Source organism: Schistocerca piceifrons, chromosome 4 (genome assembly GCF_021461385.2).
Source record: "Schistocerca piceifrons isolate TAMUIC-IGC-003096 chromosome 4, iqSchPice1.1, whole genome shotgun sequence".
Lineage (NCBI taxonomy): Eukaryota > Metazoa > Arthropoda > Insecta > Orthoptera > Acrididae > Schistocerca > Schistocerca piceifrons.
The window spans coordinates 189871158-189896413 of record NC_060141.1 but is presented as its reverse complement, the minus strand read 5'-3'; the positions used below and the strand labels follow the sequence as shown (position 1 = coordinate 189896413).

General features: G+C 38.9%; 1 protein-coding gene across 4 annotated transcripts in view; it reads right to left on the bottom strand.

Moving 5' to 3' along the window:
- The window catches only part of LOC124795243 (zinc finger protein 250-like), a 182907-nt gene that overhangs the window by 19136 nt on the left and 138515 nt on the right, over positions 1 to 25256 (bottom strand). For all 4 annotated transcript variants that reach the window (XM_047259173.1, XM_047259175.1, XM_047259176.1 and 1 more), the window contains 2 exons: positions 19094 to 19245; positions 7998 to 8364 (listed from right to left, as the gene is read on the bottom strand). In XM_047259173.1, the coding sequence (XP_047115129.1) occupies positions 7998 to 8364; positions 19094 to 19245 (519 nt within the window). The remainder of the gene's footprint in view (positions 1 to 7997; positions 8365 to 19093; positions 19246 to 25256) is intronic.

Sequence of the window (25256 nt, the reverse complement as noted above, 5' to 3'; positions counted from 1 at the left end):
AATACAGTGCTGCGTTTGCCCAATGTACTGTTGGCCACATTCGCAAGAACTTCTTTCATCTTTGGTGGTGGTTGGAAGATGGTTTTTACATTGGATTTTCTGAGTAAACTTGCAATTTTAGCTGAAATCAATTCCAGGTACAGAAGTAAAGTGAGTCTCTTATCTTCTTGTTCCACTTCCAGGTTTCCAGCATGTTATCTCCTCTTGAAAGCCCTACTAAACTGACTTCACTGTACTCATTTTTGCAGAATACTTCCTTCTGTGTTGCTACTGTTCATTTGGAAGGCTTGTTTATCACAGATGACTTATGCCCTATGTACCAGGGCTGACAGTACTCTCTGACATTGGATGGTGGCAGCTCATTGCACCAGGTACAAGTCTGGATGTTGGTCTTCCTGTATACTGAATGGCATAGAGTGCCATCTGCCTCTTTCTTGTTAGTATGTCCAGGAAAGGGAGACAGCCATCTCCTATGTTTTCGTAGTGAAAGCAAAATTTTGATAGATGGTGTTAAGGTGCAAAGAGAGTACAACACTAGTATAAACATTACAGTATCTGCATATCTCGAGACTTTGCCAGAAGATGGTAAGTACGACACTTGGTGAAATATTGCAGTGTTGTCAATGTCATTGCAACTGCCACCCAGCTGGAAACCTGAGAACTTCTCACCAACATGCTGTGATGTTACCAGCTTAAGTAACTGCACTTTTCTCCAAAAATTCTAAAAGTAACAAAGTTACAATAACTGATAACAAGTAAAGGAACAAAATATTTTTTCTCGCATTGAAAAACAACAAACGTTGTTTGAAAGGTATGGCTACAACTGCTCAGTTAACAGAAGCATGGCATACTTGTATTTAAATAGCTTCAGGAATGCTCAGTAATTTGGAAAATTACACGCACACGCGCACCCACACACATGCACGTGCAAACACCCCCCCCCCCCCCCCCCCCACACACACACACACACACACACACACACACACACACACACACACACACCTTTGTTGGAAAAGTTATGGGACAAGTTTCTTCAAAAAAAATAATAATAAATAAATAATTTTGCTTACCAAGTAATGATCCTAGTTCCTATTGAAGTAGTTGCCTTAGCTATCTATAAACTGTTGCCAATGTTTCAGATGGTCTTGGAAGCAAACGGGGAAATTTTCAACTGTGATGCCTGTAAGCTCATTTGTCACAGCCCATTGGATGTTTGCGACATCTTGGTGAAGCTTTCCTTTCAGTCGCCTTTTCGCTCATGGAAACAAGAAAAGAATCGCAAGGCAAGAGGTCAGGAAAATATGGCAGGTGTGGGAATGTAATAACAGAATGTCTGGCCAGATACTTGGTAACAGTTAAAACAGTATGGGGTCTTGCACTGTCATGCGTTAAAGTTGTGAGAGTGCCGCAAATCTGGACAGCGACATCAAATTGCTAGTCGCAAACATTTCAAGACTTTGATGTAAAGAGTTTGGCTCATTGTTTGACTTGCAGGAACATACTCATACTCATGGTGAACTAATCCTTTACTGACAACAAATGCTATCAACACTGTCTTTGCTCTTGAAGGTTGTTGTTTGACCTTTTTTGAGGCTAGTAAAGCAGGACTCCACCAGTCAGCACTTTGACACTTCATGTGAGGATCATAATGGTAGCATCAACATTCATCACCAGCATTAAAGAAATGCTTGGCTCTATCCAATAGTTCAGCAGAAATTCTTCGACTTTCCTCTTTCTGTTAATCTGCTAGTGCATGAGAGATGAATTTTGCATTCAATTTCCATTTCCCTAAATCTTTGTATAAACTCTTATGACATACATCATGATTCAAATTAAGTTGTTCTGATATCACATGCGCAGTTACATGACAGTCTTCTTGTAACAATTGTCTTACACTCTACATTTCCATTGGTATGTGCTGTAGATGTGTGACCAGCTCTAGGGTCGTCTTTCACTGAATCTTTGCCTTCACAAAACCTTTTGTGCCACTCGAAAACACGACTCTTGAAAACGGCTCACCTCCACATGCTTGCTTGATCGTTGTCCACATTTCACTAGGGGTTTTCCTGAGCTTAAGGCAGAACTTAATGTTTATTTTTTCCTCATAATCAGCATCTACTGTGTCACTGAAATTAATGTGCCAAGAACTCAAACAGAGTGTTGCTAAGCACGGCTCCATCACGTAATGAGTTTGCGTGGGAACACGGTCAAGGTCATTTCAAGGACACTCACAAATCAGGTAAAATAAAAGCATTTGTTCCTTTTTAGTACAGGAAACTCAGAAATAAAAAAACCTGTCCTTGAACTTTTCTGACCACACTCTGAATATTTTCCTAACTGACTGACTGCAGTATAACTAATTCAACTGACAACATTAAGTTAATAACAAGAGGGTTCTAGACGTTATGCCATGCTTATGCACTAACATCTACATTTATACTCCACAAGCTGCAGTAGAATGCATGGTAGAATGTACTTTGTATCATTATTAGCAATTTTTTGTTCTACCCCATTCATGAATGGAGCAAGGAAAATGATGACATCTGTCTTTATGAGCTCATCTCATTTTTGAAATTCATATGCAAGATATCAGATGGTGGCAACAGAAAAGTCACACAGTCTTCTTAAAATACAATTTTCCTCTGTCTACCCAACAGAGTATTACAAGAACTGCATTACCTTTCACTCAAAGAGTCTCATGCAAGTTCGTCGGGCATTTCTCTTACACTTCTCGATTGGTTACATCAAAATGTTGTGAGCCTAGTAGAGTGTATTTGAATCTGTTCAATGTGTGTTGTGATTCTTTCTTGACAGAGACTCCAAATGCTGGAATGATATTCTAGGATTGGTCATACTAGTGTCTTGTGTGCAATTTTCTTGACAACTGCACTGCACTTTTCCAGAACCCTTCCACAAAGTCCATTCACTCTCACATACTGGTTTTAGGTGATCATCCAATTTTATAATACGTCTTGGTATTAACCCCTAAATGCTTATACGATGTGATATGCTCAAGATGTTCTGCACTAGTCTTGTAAAAAGATACTACAACTCCTCCTATTAGTTATTGGCATTATCTTGTATTTGTGCACATTTAACAGTGAGCTGTCATTCGTTACATCAAGTGGAAACAATTTCCATGTGTCTTCCTACATTTCCTTAGGACAGTGCTGCTGTTTCAATACTATAAAAGACGATTGCTGCCCCACTATAACATATTTGAGTCTATTACTCATTCATCATGCTAAAGCCATATCTATGAAGATACTCCATGTGAATCTTTGTTAGCTGATGTGCAATGATGTAATACAATGTCAACACCTTTTGGAAAGATGGAAGACAAAATCTACCTATCCATTTGCATTTACTGTTTGCAAGGTATTGTGAATGAATAAAGCAAGCTGTGTTTCACCTTTTGGCAACACACCCACAGGAATGACACCATTACTCCCCCAAAGACTGTAATCATGACTTTCCCAGCAGAAGGAATTGCTTTGAATGTCTTCAGTGTTGCTGATTATGGGGATTTTGTTTCCAGTTTAAAGTAATGCAAACAGGTTTCATTACCAACAATAATCCAGGACACAAAGGACTCTCCACTGGACAGTTCATGTGAAATGGATTTTCTTTGAATCTTGTGGTCTATTATGACCATTTGATGAACCCACCTTGCACACAATTTTGAATATCTGAGAGTCTCAATCATTGTAAAAGACTTCTAAAGCTCATCGATAGCTGTAGAGCCAACTGTTGAGTTGGGATGTTCCAATCTGTATGAATAATGGCGTCTGAGCAATTCCCCATGTCGGAACCAGTAACAATGACAGAACGTCCCGAATGTGGTTGATCATAGAACCCAGTTTCTGCACTCTGACACTTTTAACTATCTTTAGCCATCACCCAATAATACTCCTCTTAACTACGTTATAACCATACTCTGCACAAATGTTGATAAATGTTTGCCACAATTTCTTTTTATGCGAACAAGAATTCAATTACAGAATGTTGCTTGTAAAAAGCGTCTTGCATAATGACATTTTCATGGTTCAGTACAGCTCTTCCCTATGTTGGAATTATTTGAAACATTTACACAGGAATACCAAACAGTGGTCTTTGTCCACTGATGCCGACACTGAAACTGAGTCTATTGTGTGGCTTCTCTCATTGTAATTCTAGTAAAGCCAGATGGTACCTTTAAAGAGCAATAGGAGGCCTTTTACTAGTTCTGTATTAGACACATTTTCTTCTGGAATTATTGACTCGAATATTCTGTCTCTTCTGGCCTTTGGAACATTAAATGTGGTGTGGTTTCCTCCTGCTCCACACATTGTCTGCACTTGGAAACTCTGTACTCATCATGTGCAGATGTTTTTTTAAAGTTCTCAAGGCCAGTCATCGGTCCTACCATGAGTTTAATATCATCGGTCCTACCATGAGTTTAATATGGCACCTGCTGAAGGCCAGGATTACAGAACATGGCTTGCCATGTTTCTGTTTTTGGATCTCAGCCCAATGTTTTGACTGCTGCCTCCTAATCCAGCTAAGTAGTTTTGTTCTTGCCATCACTTTGGTGATGGTTAGGACAGGTCCTGGACCAACACATTGAGTCGTCGTACCTGTCCTGGCCAGCATATCAGCTTGTTCACTGCTACTGATTCCTGAGGGACCACGGACCCACAGCAGGTTTTGTCATGTTGCTTTCCCCTATGCTCATAAGGGTTTCATGACATTCTGGAATATGTCTTATCTCATTGCAGAGGCTGACAGAGATTACAGAGCTACTTGGCTGAATGAATGAATCAATGAATTTAGATGCCATGATCCTCATTGCACCTACGCAAATTCTCCTCCTCGCACATTCTGACATGAGGTATTTCCACCTGAAAAGCAGCCAGCTTCGCTAGAGAGATTTCTTTCTCTAGTCTTGGCTGCACTACATACAGGGTGTTTATAAATGAGTATAGGAGTTTTAACACTTTATAATATTTATTACATTAAACTTACAGTAATAAATGGTCAAATGAAAGAGCAACTTAAACTGTTTTACCAAGAACCTTATAAACGTTCAATGTGGGCACTATTTGTCACAGGGCACACATCAAGAGTTTTTTGTGCTTTATCCTGACGGAAAGTTTATGGGTCTTTCTTTTTTTGTGAACCTACTGTAACTGGCACGTCTTGATACACTAGAGCAATGTCTCTTCCCTCAGTTGGAAGAAGCCAGAGAACATTTTCCAGCAAGATGGTGCACCACCTCACTGGCATAGCGAAGTATGTGATTGGTTGAACTTCGCTGTACCCAAGTGCCGCAAGGGGCTCAATGACAGGGCTTGCTTTGCGTGGCCTCCACTTTCATCCGACCTAACGTCATGCAATTTTTTCCTTTGTGGCTTCATCAGGGATCATGTGTACATGCCTCCGCTGCCAACAGCCCTCCCTGAATTAAGAAACTGGATTGAAGCAGCTGTTGCTACAATCACTGAAGACACACTTATCAATGTTTGGGAAGAACTCAGCTATAGACTTGATGTGTGCTGTGTGACAAATGGTGCTCACATTTAATGTTTATAAGGTTCTTGGTAAAACTGTTTGAGTTGCTCTTTAATTTGTCATACCATTTATAACTGTAAGTTTAATATAATAAATATCATAAAGCATTAAAACCTTGATATTAATTTACAAACACCCTGTATATCTTGACCCAGGATTATCGTCTGTTTTCTATACACCTGTAAACCAGACTACGTCTCATGGGCAACATCGAGGTTAGTTCTTTCAATACACCCTGCTTCCAACTATTACCTTGAAGGAGCTGGAAGCTGTCATGTAGTCAGCCAGCATGTTCTCAATCATTCCCACTTAGTACTTTCACAACATTGGTGTGAGAGTCTTGATTTTCTAAAGATTTCCAGTTTTCTACCTGTATGCCACTGCTGCTGCCTCCATTGTAATCCAAAGGTGTAATGGTTCCAGAGTAGTGGGGACATAATCCCCCCTTGTGGACAGCCTTTGGTGGTGTTGATCACCATTTCTTCATTCCATATAGTGGCTTCTACCTTTCGTTTACTCAGCATGGTCTTAACCCAACTGCATAGGGCATTTAAGATTTCAATGTCATACTCTTCTGCAGCTCTAATAATGGATTCAAAGGTCATATTGCTAAAAAAGTCCTGTTTCACATGATTTGCTTGGTTGATATGCCTGTTGCTTTACCTGCAGAGGAACCTCAGTTAACCTCCCTTCCCTAACATGCACATTAACCAGTTTTTCTAGCGTCTTCAGGAGAAAGGAGGACAGATTGTTTGTCTAATAGCCTTAGCCTTAGTGTGATCAAGTCTCCCTGCTTCAGAATGAAAACAACATTCACTGTCCTCTGAGCATTAGGACTGATTCCTGCTGCTAGGCTGACCCTAAACAGGGTACATAGGAATCTAATTAAACCCTCTCCTCCTTGTTGCAGAAGAGCCAGACAGATTCCATCAAGCCTGCCGACTTTTAATGGCTGAAACATTAAATCAGTTCCTCCCAGGGTCTGAATCTTGGTATATGTCATCTGCCAGAACGCACTGCCAGAAGTCTTGAGGAGCACATCCAACATTTCAAACTGCTCTTGTATATTCACCATCCTCCTGGATTGGCTGATATTCTACTGAGGGTTTTATGAGATCTGGCACATGTAGCTGTACCTTCCACCATGGGCGTACCCAGCAAGGGGCAGGGAGGGGGCAGCTGCCCCCCCCCCCCCCCCCCCCCAGAAGATATTTGCAGTTTTTCACTAGTTTACTGTTTTATTTAATAAGAAATGTTGCATGTTTTCTCGGATTGTACAAGTGCATTCTTGTATTTAAAATGTTTATTAAAAGCAGTTTTTCACTGGTTTCCTGTTTTATTTAATAAGAAGTTCTGTATGTTGTCTAGAGTCCTTGTTTCCTGAGACTAGTATGACCTGCCCCCCCCCCCCCCCCCCCCCCCCCCTGTTCAGATCCTGGGTACGCCCTTGCCTTCCACATCCTCACAGAATCCCTTCCAGGCTGATAGTTTCACTTGCTTAATACGAAGGTTGTGTTTGGCAACAGCCTCCCAATGTTTTCCCCATTGCCCTTCCCTTCTTCCAGTGTTAAACAGTTTTCCTGCATGCCTCCTTTGTAATTTCACTTTGTTGTCACTTTGTCTGCCATTTCCTCAAGGTCTACTGGATTCCTTGTTGAAGTTCTGCCTTCGGATAGGAGTGAGTTTAGGTCTTTTCTATATGAGTCCCAGTATGTTTTCCAAGGGTTTCTATTGGCCATGGCTGTTTAACAAACATTTCAACCTCAAACTTGATATTGTCATCAGATAAGGAAGGCTCCAATGCCACATGCCATTAGTTGACATAACTCCCTATTAGGATGGATCCAAAAGTTACTGACATAACTTGTCTCTTCCTTGTGTTACCGAAGGTAGGTTCCCTGCTCCTATTCAGGATCTACAGGTTACTCTTGAGCAATCAATCAAGAAGGTGCTCACCTCTGCCATTGGTTTTGCTGCTTTCTCTGCACCATATTGTGCCCACTGGCATCACAATCAATTAACAGTTTTTTTATGTGTTCTTGGCTACATATACATATAAAAAATGGGGCATTATTTGTTCAACAACCCTCGTATTATGTGCTCCTGTGTTTCTAATATTTTTGCAAACAGAAATGACCTGTATTCTTTTCTGGTCATGCAGGACACTTCACTGCAGAAGAGATTCTCAATTAATATGAGCAAGAGAAGTGATCTAATAACATATGCAATGCAACAGTTAATTTGTGAGTAATGTTTTCAGGCAGGCAGGAAACTAGCACACACAGATGCAGATATATATCTTTTCTATGTAATTTTTGTATATCGTATGAATGATAAGCAGTTTATAAATATATCTGTTGCCCGTAAAGTTTACCTTAGAATTTTCTGTCTGAGCCTGCCCTACTGAGACAAACAAAATGTATCCACACAACAATGCATATTCTTACCTTGCCACATATTTCACACTTTATTTCACTTGCTTGTCCTGTGGTTGTTCTCAGGATAGCAGCACGCTCTATCTCTTCTTTGCTATGCGTTTTACGGTGAGACAGCATCTCACCAAAAGTATCAAATGTCTCCATGCATATTTTACATGTGAAGTTATTGGCTGTCTGGTGTCTTCTTAGATGCACAAGCATATTCCCTCGCCGATTGAACCTTTTGCCACACAACTGACATTTATGTTGACGTACATTTTCATGAATGGCAGAATGTTGTGCCATCTCTCCTATCTTCTGGAATGTTTTTCCACAAGTAGAACATTCAAAGGGGAATTGTTCGGACTGAGATCTCTCTTGTTCTGCTAAACGAAACCTGTAACACATGATGTCATGAAAATGCATTATGCAACAACATGCAAAATTTCCAATTAAAATCAAACAGTGGAAACTCCAGGTTAGAATATCAACAGTACAAGGAAACGATAAATAGCTACTCACCATAAAGATGATACAATGAGTTACAGACAGACACAATGAAAAGACACTTATACATTAGCTTTCAGTCAAAGCCTTCTTAAGAAAAGGAAAGATACACAATCATTCACACAAGCAAGTATATATGTGTGAGGCGTGTTTGCTTGTGTGAATGAATGTCTGTGTGTTTTCTTTTTTGAAGAAGGCTTTGACTGAAAGCTAATATGTAAGTGTCTATTCAATGTGCCTGTCTGTAACTCAACTCGTCATCTATACAGTCAGTGGAATTCCTATATTTTCCTTATATTGTTCAAATTTTCAATTAGTGAGGAACAAAAGACACTCAAGGCAGATGAAAACCAATTTTAACGACATACTTTGAAATAATACACCAAGTGTAAAAATTAAAAAAATTACTAAAAGTGGAAACAACAAAAATGTTATTGGTAAGGTAACAATTATTAAATATACAATTTGGGACCTGGATAGTTGCAAGAAATGTTTATATTATACCTAAGATTTTTGATATTAATTACAATCTTTGTAACTACAAGGTAAAATTTTGGAGCAAATACTGGCTACAAACAAAAACAACTGAAAGTATTGTACAAATAAAACTTATTGTCACAGCACAGAAAGTCAACAGGAAGCATTCAGTTCTACAGGGCAGATCTCTTTTGTCTGTGTGTGTGTGTGTGTGTGTGTGTGTGTGTGTGTGTGTGTGTGTGTGTGTGTGTGTCATTGAGAGAGAGAGAGAGAGAGAGAGAGAGAAGAGGGGGGAGGGGGGGGGGGGCACAGGAGACCATGAGTTACTTTTTTGCTTGTTTGTTGAATGTGTTGCCTTTCATCATCTATTTTATCTTTTATGTCAGCAGTTTTGATTCTGAAGTATCAGTGCTGTTTTCCTAGCAAATGGGGACTCACATTATGTAAGTGTAATGTTGGAAATAACCAAACTTTATTTATTTACCGGAGAAGTTAACACATGTTTTTGATTGAAAGAAGTAGGTGTCATTTCTACATCCCAACCCCTTTGAGGGGACCCTCTAATTTAATGTCGGAGCTCTACTTTACTATACCTAGCACTTGAATCACATGAATGCCAATGATAGGTTGTTGGAAGTTATGTCAATGACACAATGTCATACGAAAAACTGTATCATACAATAATAAAATATACAACAATGAACTGTCAGGATGAAAAATAATGAAAACGACTATAAGGAGAGGAGTAGTAGTAGTAGTAGTAGTAGTAGTAGTAAACAAGGAGTTCAATGACTACATTTTCGTACTGTAGTAGAGTGTGCACTTAATTTCAAACTTCCTGATAGATTAAAGCAATGTATTGAACAGGGAATGAACATAGGGCCCTTCCCTTCGTGGGCAAGTGCTTTATTGATTGAGATATCCCAGCACAATTCACGGTCCACCCTCACAACTTTACTTCCACCCAAAAGCTCTTCACCTATCTTCCAAACTTCAAAGAAGCTTTCCTTCAGAACTTGTGAGACTAGCATTCTTGGAAGAATGGATACTGTGGAGAAATGGCTTAGCCACATCCTAGGGCATGGGTCAGCAAGTAATTTTAGATGGGATCCGGATACTTTTGAAAATTTTTATTGAGGTTCATAAGAAAACTCTCATACTCCTAACTTTTTATTTTAATTTTCACACTCAAACTAATTGGAAATACTATAGATACACATATGTGTATTAAAAATCCAGAAAAATTTACATTCTTCATTATGTTTTATTTTTATTTCCATTCACAAAAAAATATGAAATACAATAAAAATATAGGAATATTTGTCTTGAAAAGTTAAGAAAAAAATATATATTCAGTATTGTGTTTTATTTTAATTTTCACTCATATGAGATACAATAGATAGGCATATTTGTATTAAAAAATCAATGACAGAAATTACATGTGTGGTCTTGACCAGTTTCTTAAAGCTAGGTTCACGTGGGGAGCAGCTTATGCGAGTAGCATCTTCCAGGTGGGCAGCCGTTAATCTTGAGTGATAGTTGTTCTGCAATTTTCATATTTTTCTGGGGGCATGTTTACCTCAAAATTCTTCAGTGAATGCATTTTTATACATTTGCCAGGAAATGTCTTCCTGCAAGTCTATTATCTCCATTTAGAACCACGGCTTTGGAAGGCAGAACAACTTCGCAGCCACATCTGTCCATACTGCTGCTGGACAAACTTCAAAAGGTGATTTTAAGAATGGCGACAGCTTTTCCATCTCTTAAAAGTCTTAGAATCTTGCTGTTAAGTTCCTTCTTTAAGATCTGACATAAAATTTGTGAATACTGAAATCTCTCATTCAGAATTATTTTTGTATTAAAAATGGTTGGAAAGTGAAAAAAATCTTGACTTGCAGTGTCTTTTTCAAAGATATACAGCTTGCGACTGAAAGAAGACAGACTTTGTATCAGATGACATATTAATTTCCTCTTTTCCTTGTAGTTCGGTATTGAGTGCATTTAAACATTTCAGAATGTATTTCAAGAAAGTCACAGCTAGCTTACTGTGTTCATTTGCTAGAAACTCCAAATGGTTCTCGCTTCTTGTCAATCCAAATTCTTTAAGAAGGATGTTACTACTTCTTTGATTTGCCAAAAATGTTCAGTCACTTGACCTTTACGTAGCCAACAAACATTATTGTACCACAGTAAGTCAGAATGCGTCAAATCACACTCAGAAAGAAACTCTTTGAACTGTCTTTTCTGCAGAGTAGAATGAGACCTCTACAAATTAATCACCTTGATCAACCTGTCTGTTACTTCTTTCAGAGTTACACTACGTTTTCCACAAAGGGCTGCCTGGTGAACTATGCACTGATAATATAGTCACACAGCATTATCATCTTAGATTCCATTTGTTAGCCCTTTTTCTTTGCAGATCATCACTGGGACCCCATCAGTTGAAAGAGACACCATTTTATCATAACTAACAGTTTGATTTTGTCACAAGTCATCTAAAATCTTGGAGAAATCTTCTCCGTGAGTCTTGCCTTTCAATGGCAATACTGTTAGCAATTCTTCCCTAAATTCTTTACATTCAACATCCAAAAACCACACGAAAATGCATATTTGTTCTTCATCAACAATGTTGCATGATTCATCTAGTGTTATGGTATAACAAAACGCCTTCTGCTGAAGTTCAAGTAAACTACTTTTATTTTCAGAAGCCAAAGTTTCAGTTCTTCCTGTATTACTTCTTGTCAACAATTGGAATACCCTGAATTGCATCAACAACCTCTTTTTCTCTTCAATAAGTGCCATTGCTACTTCCAACTTTTTTTTTTACTAACTCAGAGTCTGAGGACAGGTTCTGGTGTTTGTTAAGCATCCAACACTCATGCATTGCCGCTTCTACAGATTTTTCTTACTTGCTCATAGAGCGAATTAGAAAGGCTGTGCTTTTTCTGTAAGAGGCTAGATATGTCTGGTGGTTTCCTTGATGAGCTTCACAACCCAGTGAAATTTTTTTAATGAACTTCTGATGAGTTCTTTCATAGCATTGCTTTAAATTGGGACTTTTGTAGTGACAATTCTGTTGCATATGAGGCATACTGCAATAGCTCCAGGCCTATCAGGCAGCATAAAACAATATTGTTCAGTCCCCCCAGTCAAAAACTTCCTATTTTCACTATCAACTTTACACTTTTTTAGGTCCACATCGATGCAAAAGAAACGTTATAAGCCTCAATTACAACAAAACGCTTTGTATGAGATTGCAACAACTACTGACTAAGTGGCGATAATATTTGTGGACTATATTTAGTTGCGTTCTTTATAAAAATACCAGCGCACGTCACACAGCAGGCACTGTTGCACCACAAAGGAGTTACTTCAGTGTCACAGTGTACCCAGCTGCACCCCAAAAGAACTGCAAAGCAAAGGAGGTGCTTCACTGTCAAAGATCTCTGCAACTGAGTGAACTTGCCCAAAGTTTCATAAAGTAGCATTAAGCTATTGTTCAAGTTACAAGCACAAAAATGGTGTGTAAATGAATATGCCATCTCCAATTTGATAAAGTTTTCAGTGGTTGCCAGAGTCTGAAATCGATTTATAAAATTCCCTCATCCATTAAATAAATACATGTGTTGCATTCATGTGCACAGAGCTTTTATGTGGATCGACGTAACATACTGTGCTAGCTGGCAAGCATGCCCCCTTCCACCCCCGCTCTTCCGTGGACCTTCCTGCGCTGCATAGCATAGCAGCTACATATTTAATCTACCTATAACTAACCATTAATAATTCTAATTATTCAGCAGTTAATTGTACACAATGAGAAAAAAATTATAAGAGTGACACTCAAACGAACCGTTATCTAAAAAAAAAAAAAAAAAAAAAAAAAATTATAATAATTGAGTACAGTAATTTATACTTTTAAAATATTTTGGCAGGCCTGTTTTTGACCTTCTCTGATCTGGACCTGGATCACAGTCCACCAGTTGCTGACTGCTGTCCTAAGGGACTGTTCACAAAATGAATTTTTACTTTGTAGGGTAGTGTGTGCTGATTTCAAACTTCCTGACAGATTAAAACTTTGTGCAAGACCAGGATTTGAAATAGAGAAGTATGCATTTCATGGCCAACTGTTTTACCAACTGCACTATCCAAGCTGCACTCTCAATTTTTTTTTTTTTTTCTGCCAGTACCTCTTCTCCTTGTTGGGAGGGTGGAGAAAGCACTTCACTTCCAAGAAATAGCCCTCTGCATCTTCCTGGATATCGAAGGGGTCTTCAGTAACATGACCTTCGATTTCAGGGTAAGGGCAGCAGAGATACATGACCTATGGACCACTATATGCAGGTGGGCCAGGGCCATGCTTAGTGGAAGAAAGGTATAGGCTACATGATGAATGAAAAGATGGTAATTAACACCACTACAGGTTGCCCACAAGGAGTAGTTCTGTCCCCTTTACTGTGGAATCTAGTGGTTAACGAACTCATTGAGGAACTAAATTCCAGACAATGCTTTTGCCAAAGATATGCAGATGACCTTGTCATAGTAATATTTGGCAAATTAACTGACACATTTAGAAATATGGCGCAAGGAGGATTGGACATTGTGCAAGACTGGTGCATTAAACAGGATCTGAGGGTTAATCCTAAGAAGATTATTGTGGTGCCATTCACTAAGAGGCATATCCAACACTCAAGTTGGAATCTAAAGTTCTTCGATGAAATACTATCTGTGAAGGGGATAGTGAAATATCTAGGGATAACCTTAGATGAGAAACTAACATAGAACCCTCACATTAAGAGCATCTGCTCCGAGGTGAAAAGTACTCTAGTGAGTACCAGAAGGGCTTGTGGTAAAAACTGGGGCCTAAGCCCCAGCCACAGGTATGCACTTGATATTCACCACAGTGGTTAGACCTAGGATTTCCTACGGGGCCGTAGTGTGGTGGAAGAAGGTAGAACAGCGGGTTGCAGCTAAGGAGCTTGCGAAGGTGCAGAAACCGGCCTGCTTAGCCATAACAGGCAGAGATGGCAGCACACCAACTGCTGGGATGAAACCATGCTGGACATGCCTCCACTACACCTTTGGGTCAAGATGTAGGCAGCAGCTGGGGCATACAGACTTAAAACTGGTAAAAACTGGATCTCATCGCGATATGCAGAATCACACACTAAGATGATGAGTGAGGTAAATACGGGAATGGCTGGGGAAATGCCGGCCGACTATATAACAACTCCCAACTGCTTCAACATGCCTTACAATATAATAATTGGAAGTAGGGAGCAGTGGGAAAAAACAGTTCAACACCACATGTAGGACACTGTTTGGTTCACCAATGGGTTGAAATCAGACCAAGGCATTGAGGCAGGGGTGTACGGAGTTCAGCCAAGACTGGAGAGCATCATCTCTCTAGGAAAACTGGCCTTGGTATTTCAAACTGAAATTACTGCAATCAGGGCACGTGTGGAGGAGAATATGTGTAGGTGCTACAAGGACCGTAGCATCTACATCTATTCAGGTAGCCAGGCAGCCCTAAAATCGCTGGCAGCTCCTGCAATGAGGTCTAAGATTATATACAGGGTTATTACAAATGATTGAAGTGATTTCACAGCTCTACAATAACTTTATTATTTGAGATATTTTCACAATGCTTTGCACACACATACAAAAACTCAAAAAGTTTTTTTAGGCCTTCACAAATGTTCGATATGTGCCCCTTTAGTGATTCGGCAGACATCAAGCCAATAATCAAGTTCCTCCCGCACTCGGCGCAACATGTCCCCATCAATGAGTTCGAAAGCATCGTTGATGCGAGCTCGCAGTTCTGGCACGTTTCTTGGTAGAGGAGGTTTAAACACTGAATCTTTCACATAACCCCACAGAAAGAAATCGCATGGGGTTAAGTCGGGAGAGCGTGGAGGCCATGACATGAATTATTGATCATGATCTCCACCACGACCGATCCATCGGTTTTCCAATCTCCCGTTTAAGAAATGCTTCTGCTTTAGCCTTTTCCATAAGATTTTCCAAACCATCGGCTGTGGTACGTTTCGCTCCCTGCTTGCTTTATTCGTCGACTTCTGCGGCTACGCGTGAAACTTGCCCGCATGCGTTCAACCGTTCCTTCGCTCACTGCAGGCCGACCCATTGATTTCCCCTTACAGAGGCATCCAGAAGCTTTAAACTGCGCATACCATCGTCGAATGGAGTTAGCAGTTGGTGGATCTTTGTTGAACTTCGTCCTGAAGTGTCGTTGCACTGTTATGACTGACTGATGTGAGTGCATTTCAAGCACGACATACGCTTTCTCGGCTCCTGTCGCCATTTTGTCTCACTGCGCTCTCGAGCACTCTGGCGGCAGAAACCTGAAGTGCGGCTTCAGCCTAGCAAAACTTTATGAGTTTTTCTATGTATCTGTAGTGTGTCGTGACCATATGTCAATGAATGGAGCTACAGTGAATTTATGAAATCGCTTCAATCATTTGTAATAGCCCTGTATAGTCGGACAATCACCAAGGCTATCATCAAACTAGAACTACGGAACTGGCTTACGAAACAGCACGTAGAATATTGGACCAAGGTCCATCAACAAAAACATGGTGAGGCAATGATGCCCAAGCCATGTTTTAAAAGATGCTCTGTAATCCTGGGATTGAACAGGAAAGAGATCAAACTCATGACTGAAATGATGACCAGCCATGGGAATTTAAAAAAAAACAATGGGTATAATGGAAGAAGACCCTAAATGTAGGATCTGTGATGAGGGTGAAGAAACTGCATCACACCTAACCTTCAAATGCATGGCACTGGAGAGCCAAAGATACAGAATCTTCGGGACAACTAGACCTGAAGAAATTGTGTCTAACAAAAAACTGGTAAAGGGACTCCTTGCACTATTTAAGGGCATTGGTTGGCTTTACTAGATATACAGGGAGTGATACCGCAGAATAAACTCTGTTTCGATGCGGGCAGTGGCGGGTTAGACCTAAACTGTTTTAGCTTCCCTGTCAAAATCAAATCAACCTCTTCTCCTAGCTTAGCCACAGCTTTCACTATAGAGTGAATTACTGGGCAAACAATCACCTAAGCTGTGGCTTATCCATTCATCCAGGAGTGTTAACTCGCAAGATAAGAAAGAGAACTTATGTGAAATTTGGAAGGTCAAAGAGATACTGGTGGAAAAGAGATTTTCAGGATTGGTTGTGAGTCCTGTTTGGATGGCTTAGTCAGTAGAGCACTTGCCAGCAAAAGGCAAAGGTCCCAAGTTGAGGATAGGTCTGGCACAGGGTTTTAATATGTCACAAAATTTCAAGCAGTTTAAAAATTTTACAAAATTTAATAATAGACAAGACGTACTAGTTGGAAGCATTACCAGCATTCACAAGGAATGATTTCAGAAAACACAATCAGAAAAAAATTGAATTTTGTGCTTAACTTTTTTTGAGCTCTTGAAGCAGGATGAACACTTGGTTGAGTGTTTTCTGACAACCGAACATTCTGTTCCATGGATTTGTGTAACTCATGGGGCAAATTATAAAGAATGGGAACATATAGCCCATGACTCTTCCTCATTGCGAAAATCATCAATTTTCTGGAGAAAACCTACATATCAGACCGATCAGATGCTGTTTGCCTGTACACACTGCTACAGAGTGGTAGGGCTATGATTGATTTATTCTTCATGATACACTCAACAGCTGATAACTAAACAAAATCTTATACTTGTTCTCCCTGAACATAGTTCAGTCTACAGACACTCTTTAGCCTGTGTATCAATATAGATTTTATAAAGAGCATAGCCAAGGTTGTTGTGGTTGTTGTTGTTGTTGTTGTTGTTGTTGTTGTGGTCTTCAGTCCTGAGACTGGTTTGATGCAGCTCTCCATGCTAATCTATCTTGTGCAAGCTCCTTCATCTCCCAGTACCTACTGCAACCTACATCCTTCTGAATCTGTTTAGTGTATTCATCTCTTGGTCTCCCTCGACGATTTTTACCCTCCACGCTGCCCTCCAATGCTAAATTTGTGATCCCTTGATACCTCAGGACATGTCCTACCAGCCGATCCCTTCTTTTAGTCAAGTTGTGCCACAAACTTCTCTTCTCCCCAATCCTATTCAATACCTCCTCATAAGTTACCCATCTAATCTTCAGCATTCTTCTGTAACACTACATTTCGAAAGCTTCTATTCTCTTCTTGTCCAAACTATTTATCGTCCATGCTTCACTTCCATACATGGCTACACTCCATACAAATACTTTCAGAAACAACTTCCTGATACTTAAATCTATACTCGATGTTAACAAATTTCTCTTCCTCAGAAACCCTTTCCTTGCTATTGTCAGTCTACATTTTGTATCCTCTCTACTTCGACCATCATCAGTTATTTTGCTCCCCAAATAGCAGAACTCCTTTAGTACTTGAAGTGTCATTTCCTAATCTAATTCCCTCAGCATCACCCAACTTAATTCGACTACATTCCATTATCCTCGTTTTGCTTTTGTTGATGTTCATCTTATATCCTCCTTTCAAGACACTGTCCATTCCGTTCAACTGCTCTTCCAAGTCCTTTGCTGTCTCTGACAGAATTACAATGTCATCAGCGAACCTCAACGTTTTTATTTCTTCTCCATGGACTTTAATACCTACTCCAAATTTTTCTTTTGTTTCCTTTACTGCTTGCTCCCGATGAACAACATCGGGGAGAGGCTACAACCCTGTCTCACTCCCTTCCCAACCACTGCTTCCCTTTCATGCCCCTCGACTCTTATAACTGCCATCTGGTTTCTGTACAAATTGTAAATAGCCTTTCGCTCCATGTATTTTACCCCTGCCACCTTTAGAATTTGAAAGAGAGTATTCCAGTCAACATTGTCAAAAGCTTTCTCTAAGTCTACAAATGCTAGAAACGTAGGTTTGCCTTTCCTTAATCTTTCTTCTAAGATAAGTCGTAAGGTCAGTATTGCCTCACGTGTTCCAACATTTCTACGGAATCCAAACTGATCTTCCCCGAGGTCGGCTTCTACCAGTTTTTCCATTCGTCTGTAAATAATTCGTGTTAGTATTTTGCAGCTGTGACTTATTAAACTGACAGTTCGCTAATTTTCACATCTGTCAACACCTGCTTTCTTTGGGATTGGAATTATTATATTCTTCTTGAAGTCTGGGGGTATTTCGCCTGTCTCGTACATCTTGCTCACCAGATGGACCAGTTTTGTCAGGACTGGCTCTCCCAAGGCCGTCAGTAGTTCTAATGGAATGTTGTCTACTCCTGGGGCCTTGTTTCGACTCAGGTCTTTCAGTGCTCTGTCAAACTCTTCACGCAGTATCGTATCTCCCATTTCATCTTCATCTACATCCTCTTCCATTTCCATAATATTGTCCTCAAGTACATCGCCCTTGTATAGACCCTCTATATACCCCTTCCACCTTTCTGCTTTCCCCTCTTTGCTTAGAACTGGGTTTCCGTCTGACCTCTTGATATTCATACAAGTGGCTCTCTTTTCTCCAAAGGTCTCTTTAATTTTCCTGTAGGCTGTATCTATCTTACCCCTAGTGAGATAAACCTCCACATCCTTACATTTGTCCTCTAGCCATGCCTGCTTAGCCATTTTGCACTTCCTGTCGAACTCATTTTTGAGACGTTTGTATTCCTTTTTGCCTGCTTTTACCCAAGATAGCTGTCTGATTTATAGTCAACTAAGATGTGCAAGGAATGCAGCGTATGAGTTATTTATTTCTACTGCTAGAGTAAATTTTACACCAGAACTAACTCTATTAATAAGATGAAAAAGTGGAGTCAAATGATAGTGTGAGTCACAGTCTAAAAAAGCAACACAAGTAGGGAGCATCTGAAATTCTTTGTACATTAATGAATTTTGTATGTTACTTTCTTGGAACTATTGTGACTGTTTTATACTGTGTATAATTGTGTATGATAGTAGCAAGAATAGATGGCAGTAAGTAATTCAGTGCTCATTCTTCTTCAAGTACAGAGTACAAAATTAATCTGATGTACTATCGGTCTGATAGTTGCCATCAGCTTCAAAATGAGAAAAAAAAAGTTAAGGTTCAGTCTAATGACATAAATTAAACATAGGTAGCATGTAGGCAACTGAAAAAAGGAAGATATTATTCTGCAACAAACTTACTCTTGCACACCCTCAGCATTCTCTGTTGCTTCAGCTTCATTCGCATCGGTCTTCAGCAACTGCAATGCTTTAGATATCTGTAGATCCTGGGATACATCTGGTGACGTTTTTAATTTGACAACCACCACCTTATACTTTGGTTTATTTGAAACCTAAAATAAAATTAGTAAACTGTAACATCACATAAAAGTTGTGAAAATATGTAATATAGTGTAATAAATTTCTATTTTAGTAAAAAATTCAATTTTATTTTAATGCATTCTTCCACTGTCCCTTGGTAGAACCATTTCAGATCGACACCTAACATGAGCTTAATAAGTCAAACACTGATTCATAATAAATACTAATGGAATAACTGCAATTTATCTTACTTCTTATCCCAGAAAAAATGTTTAATTTTCAAGGAATATTAACACATGTGCACCTCTCTCCCCATCTGCTGTTAAAGTGTAACCAGGTGGTATGGGAGTTTGTTTGTAAAACTGAGATCATAACCACCACTATTTATTTCATATCCTTAAGGGTTCTTAGCTTTTAATTTAGCATTTACATTTTTGGTTCACTGTTCAATTGAGTGCCTGACTGACATGTACCACTGGCCCAAGAAATTGAAAATATCTTTCAAACATTTCTGTTATCTGTATCCAAACTGACTTACCAAAAAAAAAAGAGAGAGAGAGAAGAGAACTATAAAAATATCAACAACATACATATACACTACTTTCTAGGTGCTGGCAGAATATAACCAATGAAAGTAAATTGTATAATTCCGGCATTATGGTCATAATGATATTTAAAAAGCAGATATATAAATGGTGACACAAATTTAATGACTTAATGACTGTAAATATAGTCAGTCAGATCTGGAAAGAAATCCAAGCCAGCAGTAGTCAGTAGCCTTTTGTGTGGAAGGAATGGTGCATGCCCTTGCTATCGTCTGTATAAAAAATGAGGATGACAAACGGCAGGACGCTCCAAATAATAACGAAAGGAAGCTTGTATTCCACCAGAAAGAAGGAGTGACCAAGAGCAAATTGGAGGACCAATGAGTAGGACACCTGTATTAAAATGGAAATCAGAAGCTAGAGGAAAAAGCTAAGAACAGAGTTTATGGACAAAGATTGTTGAGCAGGCCAAGGCCAATCAAGGACTGCAATGCCAAAGAGGTAGACGAATGCTATAATTCACACTGTAAGAATATAGAAGCCAGATTCAGTTCACATCAGTCTCAATTTAAATGACTGTTAGGTTGTGCATTAAATTAAATGTGTTACTTCTGTCATCATTGCCACTACCACTATCATTGTCATTACTAGTGTTTACCTGAAAAATTGGTAACAAATTGTTCTGTCATCAACATTTGTTCATCAGACAGGTAATCTTCACATTTATAAATGTGACTATGATGTGAAGCCTACTCCTATTTTAGCCACTGGATGAAACTGTGCATCCACAATTTTCAATGTGCTATCGAGTGCAGATGTATCATTCTTCTTTCATAAATATTATTTTGGTATAACCCACAAAAGTTGAAAGCGTTTAAATAGGAATAATAAGGTGGTAATCTAAGAAATGAATGTCTATGTTCGAACGTGATTTCCATCAATGTTCAACGTTTCAAACATTACCTTGTCACATTTAATAAGAGAGTACAATTCTGCTTTGTACTGAGCTTTGTGATGTCAATTTCCTCTCTGTTAATGCTATTCTTCTTTATATGAAGAAAAGTTTAGCAGGTGATAATCTTACACGTTACAATAAGATGCTTATTAACCACTGAACAGTGTTTTGTGGGAGATTTAGGATTAATCTAATTATAGGCAATTTTTTGAAGTTCCAAGTTAATATCATTGAGCTAATCACAAAATTTATCTTGAAACTTGAATATTAATAATGAATTGGACATGAATGCAATGCCTTCCTTGTAAAATGGTGCAAGTAAATCTCAGTGAAATATATGACTGGGTTCTTGAAATCGTGAAATCATTTTTTATGTTTCTTCGTTTTCTCTTAATAACATTTGATTAACTGTCAACTTTCTCCTACTAAATCAGTGGTAACTGCTGCAAAGCCAGCTCCTGACCTAGAAGCAAATCATTTTTTTGAACAATGGAATTAATATTCTCACAGTTGAGAGATCACTATCCTATTTATGTGAATTATACGTTCTCCATCACAGTTATGAGGACTTTAATATCCCTCCCCCAGCAGATGCAACTGACAGCAGGTTAGAGGCATTACAGCTGTCATCTGTCAGGCACCAACACAGCCATGATCACAGGCGCATTTAGGCAAGGCTGATAGCAGCTCGGATCTAAGGAGCAGCCACGGCCACGTCTTGTTTAGCATGCTGTATGAGCTCAGTAAAATCTTGCCCAGCTACTATTCGAATATCCACCCTCCTCTGGACATGACTTCCTGGCTTACGTTCTTGGTGTTAACAGTGCTCTGCTCACAACAACCTGGGCTTTGTTCATCAACTACGCATTCGTATCCAGTGCAGACATTTTGGGGGCAATGAGTTCTTACCCTATCATGTTCATGGCGACATGTTCACCTCCAGTTAATGTGCTATGGACCCTAAGTTTATGGAACTCTGGCAGCAATAGCTGTCACTGCAGCAGCATCAGTAGCAGATGTGACCAGGCACGTTACCCCTGACAGGGAGGTCACCACTAAAGTGAAATGTTTCTTCCTACTTTTTCTATCTTGGTGATAAGTGTTGACTGGCAAAAATGCACTGGTTGTTCTGTAGAATTTTTGCGGGTTAATTCTTCAAAGTACTTGCAATATATTTATGGGTTGTCATATTTTTTGTGCCAAAAGGGTCATTCCAACCAGTGCCCCTTGAACCATGGATCAGCTCTTCTCAGTGGACTACTACTCATTTTGTGTCAACAGATGCTGAAAGATATTTCTGCTGTTCTATGTATCTACTAGAATAACAAACCAAGACAGTCAGAACTCTATTGCCTATGGTATACAAGACGAGATGATGACAGATCAACTACATTTGCATGTATCCCAGTCAGACAGAGAATGTATGTCTATTAGAGTCCACCAAGACAGTAACAATTTGTAGCTATATATTTCAAAATCAAATTTTCTTCTCTGATGAACATTTCTTTGATGTCATGGAGGTTACATTCTCTTCATGCCATTCACCCACAGTACCACAGAGCAGACGACTCGATCCCAAAAGCGTCCATTTGTGACTGGCCGATAGTAGCACAGGATTTGTACAGCTCTGATCTGCACAGACCATAAAACACCTCCCACAAGTGTGGTGCTTCTCACTTAACTAATGAGCATCTTTTGTCGGCCAAAGGAGAGCAGAGGAGTGGGACATCTCATTCCCAACATGACATGTCACACTTCATATCCTCTCATTGAGATGAAAGATGTGCTTCTACACTTAATTTTTAAAAATTCTTACCTCATTCACAATACAATAATTCTTCACAAAATTTTTAAATATTTTATGTTTTATTAAGTCAAGTTATGTCATTTAGGGACCTGCATAAAGATTCCTTTAAATTCATTTAGTATTTATTGTGAATTCATTAACTAATACTGTTTACGTTTATATTTCTTATACTTAACAATTATACCATTCTATTTCAAATTTGCTGTCCCTTTATACAATTGAAAATTATTTGGACTTTGCTCCTTAGTTAGACATTATTGTATTTTATCATTTATCTCCATTTTCCCTGAGTTTCCTTATTTCCTCCAAGATTGCTCCAGAACTTGGACCATTACGGAATACGGGGAGTAGCTCACATTTGGTTCACCTCTTATTTTAGCAACAGACAGCAAAAGGTCATTATTCACAGTGTTGAGAATGGCTGTGATGTAGGTTCTGAGTGGGGTACAGTCAAATTGGGGGTGCCCCAGGGATCAGTTTTGGGGCAACTCCTCTTCCTTATTTATATAAATGAAATGCCCTCTAGTATTATGGGTAACTGTAAAATACTTCTGTTTGCTGATGACATTATCTTGGTGGTAAGGGATGTTGTGTGCAACATTGGCTCGGTCTCAAATAGTGCAGTTCATGACATAAGTTCATGGCTTGTAAAAAATAAACTAACGCTAAATCACAGGAAGACTCAGTTTTCACAGTTTCTAATACACAATTCAACAAAACCTGACATTTTAATTTCACAGAATGGGCATATGATTAGTGACACTGAACAGTTCAAATTTCTAGGTGTTCAGAGGATATAGTAAACTGTCGTGGAAAACCCACGTTCAGGATCTTGTTCAAAAACTTTTACTATTAGAACGGTATCTGAAGTAAGTGATACTTTGACATGAATAGTAGACTACCTTGCTTATGTCATATGGTATCATATTTTGGGGTAACTCTTCCCAGTCTAAAAGGACATTTTTGGCTCAGAAATGGGCGGTTCAGGCTATTTTTGGCTCAGAAATGGGCGGTTCAGGCAATAAGTGGTATAAGTTCACGAACCTCTAGTCAACCCCTGTTCACGAGTCTGGGTATTTTGACATTGGCCTCTCAATATATATATATATATATTCCTTACTGTCATTTCTTGTTAACAATATTAACTTATTCCCAAGAAAAAGCAGCTTTCATTCAGTTAACACTCGGCAGAAATCCAACCTTCATTTGGATTGGACTCTTTAACTTTTGTGCAGAAAGGTGTGCAGTATACCGCTGCATCCATTTTCAATAAGCTACCACAAGAATTCAAAAACCTTAGCAGTAATACACGCGCTTTCAAATCAAAACTGAACTCATGGGTCACTCCTTCTATTCTGTCGAGGAGTTCCTTGAAAAATTCAGCTGATTCTTGTTGTATTGTTGATTGTGTTTAAGTAAACTTATGGCCTGACTTTTTTGGGTTCATAAACATTTTATTTTTATCTGTTATTACTTTTATGTTGTAATTTCATGTACTGACACGTTCCATGACCTTTAAGATTTGCTCCTCAATTTGGTCCTATGGAACTTGATGTATAAATAAATAAATAAATAAATAAATAAATAAATAATGGATTTAACCAAATATTTTATTTCAGTTTAGCCCCACAGCTGGCAGACATTTATTATCGTACTTCATTTGGTGTATGTCTTGGCAGATGTACCTGTGTTTTGTGCCGACTTAGTACATAAACTATTTCATCTACTTCATTTATATGCCTGATGAACTATTTCTGACATTGGAATCAACAATATGTTTAACTATACCCAATGTAAGATGCTCGCATCGTTAAATCGAGCTATAAACATACTCAAATTGCGCAAATACAATCAATCAGTTCCATATCACATTAATCTGTTTGGGAGAACGTTGCTTCAATGTGAACATATTCCTTATGCAGGTTGGTATACACATCATTCTACAGGTGGATACTTAACACTTACTCTTCCATTTGATATACAATGTGTTCCTTTTACCACTGTCCCTTCACTACAGTGGTACAGGTCATTCCTCTTTTGGATGTACCCAACCTGTGGTGTAAGTTAACTGTTTCATATGTCCACTTAGCCATTATTTCTTAATAAAAAGTGGTACAGGTCATTTCACCCATGAATACATCTGACCTGGGCATAAGACCTCCTTCTCTTCTTTGGATCCACTTACCCCAAAATATCTGTGTTGTATTAGGTACACTGAACCATAATTTTTCCATTTCTGTACAAAGTATTTCACCTTACTCATTAACACCACTTTTGGAAGAAGTTACACTCCATTATAATTTACGCTTTCTGGTTTATTACTATCTGCATTTTTCCACCTTCCTCAAGTCTTTTATTACTGGTTATGTCCCTTAGTATTAACACTACTTTTGGAAGAAGTTACACTCCATTATAATTTACACTTTCTGGTTTATTACTATCTGCATTTTTCCACCTTCCTCAGGTCTTTTATTACTGGTTATGTCCCTTAGTATTAACACTACTTTTGGAAGAAGTTACACTCCATTATCATTAACGCTTTCTGGTTTATTACTATCTGCATTTTTCCACCTTCCTCAGGTCTTTTATTACTGGTTATGTCCCTTAGTATTAACACTACTTTTGGAAGAAGTTACACTCCATTATCATTAACGCTTTCTGGTTTATTACTATCTGCATTTTTCCACCTTCCTCAGGTCTTTTATTACTGGTTATGTCCCTTAGTGTTTCTGTGCT